The following is a 7083-nucleotide window of genomic DNA, read 5'->3' as shown; positions in this document are numbered from 1 at the left end:
CGGTGGAGCCGCCGCCGCCTCCTGAAGGCTTAAGCCGAGGGGTGAGGGTGCGCTGAGGGGAGGAGTTCAAGGGCAGGGCAGAAGCAGCAGCCCAGGGTCGCGGGGGGTGAAAGGTGGCACCGTCTACAGCCGGAAAGGGTGCTCCGCCCCGGGACCTGGGGGACTCGAGCCTGCCGGCTCTGCTCGCTCGGGTAGGCTCTGCCCAGTCACTGATATGACAGCTTAGGCGAACAGATCCTCCAAGGGTAGGATCTCCAGCATTTGCTGTGGAAAACTACTTCACAGCCTGGTGAGTCTCACTGTTAAGAAATCCCCTCGAGAGCCAGGCTGTCAGGAATGCGCCCGTGCTTCACCTGCCGTACAAGTCACCGATAACATCTGTCTATCGCCCGGTAACCTCGGCTGGTGTTCGATGTCGATTGCTCAGACGCTGGAAAGCTTTTTTTTTCTCTCGCCTCCCTTGTCTATCACAGATCCCCTAAACGCAGAGGGAAGAATAGTTTGTGTTATAGTACGTTAGATGCTTAAATGCTTTTCAGACTATTCAGGAACTATATAATTCAATCCCTTCCCGCTCATGTGCGGTAAGAATCGCTCCTCTCACAACTCGTTGCCCTTTATTGAACTTATCACAATGCCTGCACATAAGCCCCGAAACCAAAAGCTTTGTAAAGAAATCTAGCCGAGTAATACAAGCATAGAGCTGTAGGTGACAAAGTCTCAACCTTTAAATTTTCACACTGACTTGTTTGGCACAGCTGGGCAAGTTATTTCAGTGCTTTCTGCTTCTTTAACAAAAAAGAATGGTAAAATTACTGATCACATGATTCAGACTGTCAGGCTCAAGCAAGCTTTATCAAAGTATTGTTTAAAGATGGGAAGTGCAATAATGTTTTAGTAAAGAACAATAAATGTAAAAACTATTATTCTGCTTTACCTGCGTACTCCCACATATTTCAAGAATAAAGTGTGAAAAATTATGGCAGAGCATGTACTTAAAAGTATAAAATATGCAACGATGATATTAGGATGTATAATAAGAAAATGGGCTATTTAGATTTCCAAGCAAAAATTTCCTTACTGTGAATAACGACAGATTTTCATTTTTATGAGATACTCTAAAATACAGTGTGTTTCAGAGTAGGAACTATGGTCTTTTTCTCATCTGACGTTCTCTATTTAGAGCTTTTAATCTGTATTAGCAACACTACTTCATCTCTTGTTCAAGAATCTGCAGGTTCTTTCAAAAGTATGGTTGTTCTGCTCTGTGAGATTAGTTTTCTTATGCTTCATATCCTTTGTTTCTTCATTTATTTTTTTAAAGTATATGAAAGCATGTAGCCATTTCATACACTTGTAGGCTAAAGGAGTATTTTAATTCAAAACCTACAATGTTTTTTGAAAACAGTATTTGGAAATTACTTCCTTTTATCCTTCAAAAGTAGGAATAGAAGAAAACTGCAAGAGACTGTCCCTTACCAAACACATTGTAGGAATGAGCCAGGAGATATACTTGCTAAGAGTTAGCCTTATGATCTTATGATGACAAATAATGTACTTTTCCATTTCTGTCCTGTACTACTGGTAGGCCGTGTAACTCAGACATGGTGTCCAAAGTCTTTTGGTCTGAAAATTAAAAATAATATGTTGATCTTCTTCAAGTTTTTGTGTGCATCACAGAAATATTATCCCCATTTTGGGAAAACCAGCAGATCTACCCATGGCCCAAAAAAGGGCCCAGACTGCAGCAGTTATAGTGGATGTCATAACTCAGGATTGCAATGCATTGGCAGGACTGTTTGGGGAAACTTGCATAACATCTGTTTGCAACATGCCTGATTCAAACCAGCACTCCTCCTCTCATGAACGCTGATGACTTTTTAAAAGTAAAATAAACTTAATTGTTATGCAAGCAAATTGATTTTCCGGGGTGCCTATCCAGATCTGCTTGAAGCAACAGAAACCCCACAACTGTTTATGTTTACTGAATATTTTTAACATAGTTGTGTCCTTTTTTCTTCTTTTTTTTTTTTTAAAAGTGTTCTGATCTCATTCCTGTGAGCCACGCTCAAGTGAGTACTCTTTATGACGCCAGAGGGACTACTCTTGTAGAGGGTTTGAGGTAGTTAAAAATCCCAGCTCACTGCTTTGAAACATTTTTAGTGCTTTATTCTCATTATGTTAGCATAGTAGGGAACATGTGAAGACATGCTTCACTTTGGATGTTTACCCCCCTGATTGTTTTTCACAGATGGTTTTATTTTCAGGTTTTTTAGTTGTCTTGTTCCTCTTACAAGGTGTGGCTAGTTATCTTGACTCAAACAGCTTATGGCTTTATAACTTCTGTGTGAGCTCCATCGCCATTTTTAGTACTGACAATGTAAATTAATAAATCATAAATTACAAGGTTTGCGTGTTACTTTTGTTTGGAATTTTTGTTTTTACTACAGAGAACATGTTAAAATAGGATTAATATTGTATATCACACATACTTAGAGCTTTAAATACGGTTTAACAATAAAATAATTACTTTAGAAATGGATTTAGAGTAATTTCACTAATCCAAGAATTTACTTGTTCCCATTTTTTATATCTGTTGTTTGTTTCAAATGTCATATGAAGAGAGAACAGAATTTAAAACCTATTTTGACCTCTTCTGCACTCTTTATGTAAGAAAAGCTTTGTGAAAAAATTAATATAGGAACTCCAAGTAGCAAAAGACAAAAGATAGTAAAGAAAGGAAGGGGAGAAGGGTTGGAGCCACACTCCACAAGTACTATGTAAAAATTTGGTAGAGCTCATTCCCAGTAAGATTCAATTTCAAGATTTGTAGTTTGATCTTACACATGTCTAAATGCTTCCCAAAAGAAAAGCCATTGGGAAGAACTACATTTCAAATTGAACCAATTTATAACAAATGCGGAAGCTTACAGACCTTTTATCTCCAGTTGTCACAAAACAAAGTTAAGATATCTGAAACATGTATGATTAAGAAGCCACAACACCTGCTGTGGCAGGTACACCACTGGGAAACTGGAAAAACATTACAAAGTATTTGAGCAAAATAATCCCTTTCCATTAAACAAGACTTGGGGAATGAAATCTTACTGGGACTTAGCAACGTAAAACGCCATTAAAAAATGCCCCAGGATGGAAAGCCTTGTTTGCTCTGTGAGCAGTATTTAATGACACAAGAAATATTTAGAGATGGAAGATTTTGTTGCTACCTGTCCCTATTTTCCAAGGAAATGAGGAATGCATTACAACAAAAGAGAAATTCCTTCATCCCTTATTCAGAACTTTTGCAGAGGGTTTCAGCCTAGTAAGGACCAGAGGGCTCTATTCAGTGAGTTACCATTTGCTCCAATCATGGGCAATTTACCAGAGATTACTTTGCAATATCTCTGAATAGTTGTAACATTCCGAAGAATGGAAATCAAATCATCTTCTCAGGACTCTATTTATAAGCTCTTGTGTGCTTCTCTCCGTCATGCTGTCAGCTCATCCTGGCTTCAGTTGAATCTCAAAATAAAAGATTCACAAGAGCTCTTGGTTATGTAAACCTGCCCTAAATCCCTTCCCAGGGGCTTCTTAGGAAATTAAGATTGTGTAGTTTCTCCTTTGAGCATTGTCCGTTACTGAGATATGCCCATGGGATGTAAGTCTGGAAACATCAAACAAGCAGTGTCCAGTAGTTAGGATGGGTACTACCTTGAACTCGAACACGTAAGGTGATACAGTCACTCCAGACTGCAAGCATTCTCCAATGTTATTAAAGCTAGCCTGTTATGTGAAGACTACCATTATCATTTTAAAACATATAATGTTTTAAAATTAAATAGTTAATGTTCAGTCCTGTAATCAGCACAGCTATCTTAAGATTGCTTTCCACACTACAACAGATAACATCACTGCAACTTGAAGCGGGATCAGAGAGTAGATTTCTTAGATGACATTAAATGGGAGTGGTAAGACTTGCCTTCTAATATTTCAAAATAATCTTCCCATCACATCTAGCCATTAGCCTCCATAACATTTTTCCCGCTGAGCTAAGGTTACAGTAGATAGTTTTTCTAATACTAATAATTGTGTGAAACTCACAGGCTGACGATATTGTAAGCCAGGAGTCCACAGGGTCTGTTTTTCACTATCATACAGACTGTAAATGGCTTCCGTCTTGGACAAAAGTGGCAAATCATCTCACTTTGGTGTTTATGATCATTAATCATATGCAAGTAGTACCACCAGCCTGTTACTATGCTGGGTGATATATAGCTTTGTAGTAAAAAACTGACTCTGCCCTAAAAGGTTAACAATAGGCATTTATTAACATATTTGTAGATAAGCTTTAGGCACATACAAATGCATCATGGCTTGATTAAGGTCACATGGGGAAACATTATTTGCCCATATATCTCCCTAGTCCTCACACACAATCTTAGCTTTAGAAGCGTGTTTTCTTGTTACATATCCAAGAACGATTTTCATAAACTGTACTACCATGTCATCATTGTAATTTCACTTAAAAGTGTTTTTTGTTTTGAGAATTCACATCATATGTTATTTCCAAATGTGTGTTATCTGGTACAAACAGTTGCTCAGGCTGTCTTGAATTTTTCATGGTTTTATGCATTCCACATTACTTTTAAAATTGAAGCTATACTCACTTTTGTTGTGGATTTACAGTCCAAGAGCCCAGCAGCATGTGTGGATATTCCTTTCATTGCATGGGGGTAACACCCTCTTCATGAATGCTGATTCACCCAACATCTCCCATAAAACAATGACTCACTTTTCCATTGCACAGCTAACTTTCCAGAAACATCAGTTCCTTTCTCCCTGTGTGGTAGCCTACAAGGTTTAACACTTGTGTGGGGAAAGGACACCGTGCAGAGGAACGTGCTGTCTTTGTCAATGGAATTGCCAAGTACAGAATAACCAGATTCTGTTTTCCTATTTATTTTACAGCCCCGTTTCCCTCCCATTCTGTTCCAGCTCTGTATGCGTACACTTGCAAAAGGCTTCAGGCAACAACTGCTATCTCAAGTTAAGGTCAATCAATACAGCTGATGTTTAATTATAGGTAGCTGATGGTTTCCTCTGGCTCGGGTTAACCTTGTTAAATATATGGTTAAAAAATGTCCCTTCAAAATGAATTTTCTGCTTGTTTTTAGATACACTACGTGCACTGGTTCTTCTGCGACCTTGACAGGCTGGGTGGTGACAGCTGAAACACTGCTTTACTTTGTCAACACTGAGATTCACTCCAACATTATAAAACAAGTTCAGGGGTTGTTACTATCTTCCACACCAGTGCATCTGATCTCTCCTGACAAAGGGGGCATGAGATGGTTGTATTCATCTCATGAATACCCTGTTAAGAGGTTTTTTTCAGTGAACTCAGTCTGGGCTGTTTGCTTCTATTCACCACACAGTAAGAAAAGGACCATTTGCTCTGTTCATCTCATGTCCTATTTCTTGCCAGAGAATAAGCCATATGAAATGCAAAGTCTAAAAGGATTTTAGTGACCTCTTGATTGTAACAACACTCACTTGAAAATTTCCAGCTTTGAAGAAAAAACTGATTTTTCACGTTATACTGGAGTTGAAGACAGTGGTATCTTCCATAAGATTTTTCTTACTCCTCTGCTTTGTCAATAGTTTCAGTCCTGAGGGAGAACAGCTGTACTCAGAAGAGCTTTTAAGAAACCACTAAATTCACTAGGACACCGATTCCTATTGTAGTAGGTCAGCATGTCTCCAGATGTACTCTGATTTCCAGTAATAGACCTAATCTTCTAAATCAATACATGATTGCAGTTGGAAAGCCTGCATCATTACACCAGGTAAGTCCAGTCTTGCCTCCTTCTATACTTACCTTTGGGTCTATGAAATTTTTGCAAAAAGGGGCCCCAAGCAAGAGTTAAGCACAGTAATGAACTTCTGTGTTTAATGAAATGGAGCCAATGTACTTACAATTTTAAAAGAAAATACAAATCAGTCCAGCACTGCAGAACAACCTTCTGAAGTTTTACCTGTAACTTTGTAAATTCCTTGAACTTTTCAACAACAGTATGATATTCTTAAGTTTTGAACATTTTAAACCTCATCTAATAGAATCACTAACACTTGTAACAAACAAGTACCTTCTATCCAAAAATTTATTTAAAATATTAAACTAAACCAGGGAGACTAGAATCTCAGAAATCTGTATTTTGGAATAGAAGACTGTATGTATTTTACACCAAAACAAAACACAAATTTCTTCTATTTTCCCTGAAGATTCATTGGCAGGAGCTGTAATTAGATCTCATTCAGTTCAAACTTAAGGATTAATCCAAACTGCCTGCAAAAGTTTAGTGCATTGTGATGCGAGGAAGGAATTAAAACTGTCAAGGGTCAGATTGTACTTCTGTTACCTTCACTGAACTCTGAGACTACGCATCTTATTTCAGTTTTTTTTGAAGAATGTGATTTTGTTACGATTAGTGATTCCAGAAACAGCGCCTACGTGAAGACGACGTTCAATGAAGTATTATTACCTTTTAGAATTATCTTTGATCGCACTTGTAAATTCGCAGTGGATTTCTCACTAATTAATGTGAATTAGCTAGTTGTGGCTGTTCAATTTAGGTAAATTCTAAATGTTTTACAGTGCATCGCTAATTATTGGGGGAAAAAAAAAAAAACAAAAACAAAACAAAAAAAACCAACCAACCCAACTTATTAAAAAGCACGCAGGTGCGAGCTGGGAATCGCAGGGAATCGGTGGTTTTGCCTGCGCTGGCGGCTCCGCCGCGGTGTTTGCTTTGGATAGCTCCTCGCCCCACCGAGCGGGGCTTCTGCGAGGGCTCGGCACAGGGCAGGGAGACTCCGCTAAATACCTCTCGCCTCCCTGGGGATCCCGTCCCATTTTCTCCTTCCTAATGTACCCTCGGGAACTGGGGGGCTCTGCTTTCCAGCCACCACACCGCTCTTTTGTCCTCGGTGTAAGGCCTCGGCAGAACTCCTTTTCAAATATGTCAACACTCGCCCTTAATTAGTCCTTCCAGCATAATGAGGCATTCCTCATCTCCAAAGGGT

General features: G+C 39.0%; 2 protein-coding genes across 3 annotated transcripts in view; one reads left to right on the top strand and one right to left on the bottom strand.

The window, feature by feature from the left end:
• ATAD2B (ATPase family, AAA domain containing 2B) overlaps positions 1 to 393 on the bottom strand; it is a 77958-nt gene extending 77565 nt beyond the window's left edge. For both annotated transcript variants that reach the window (XM_026844992.1, XM_026844993.1), the window contains exon 1: positions 370 to 393. In XM_026844992.1, coding sequence (XP_026700793.1) covers positions 370 to 378 — 9 coding nt within the window. In that variant the 5' untranslated portion in view covers positions 379 to 393. The remainder of the gene's footprint in view (positions 1 to 369) is intronic.
• A 5060-nt stretch (positions 394 to 5453) lies between these two features.
• Positions 5454 to 7083, top strand: part of UBXN2A (UBX domain protein 2A) — an 18511-nt gene continuing 16881 nt past the window's right edge. Inside the window, exon 1 of the mRNA XM_026845345.1 lies at positions 5454 to 5846. The gene's annotated coding sequence lies outside the window, so the exon portion shown is untranslated. The remainder of the gene's footprint in view (positions 5847 to 7083) is intronic.

This window comes from Athene cunicularia (genome assembly GCF_003259725.1).
Source record: "Athene cunicularia isolate RWA chromosome 3 unlocalized genomic scaffold, athCun1 chr3_part1, whole genome shotgun sequence".
Taxonomy (NCBI): Eukaryota; Metazoa; Chordata; class Aves; order Strigiformes; family Strigidae; genus Athene; species Athene cunicularia.
Note: the sequence above shows the minus strand (reverse complement) of the source record. Positions and strands in the feature narration are given on the sequence as shown.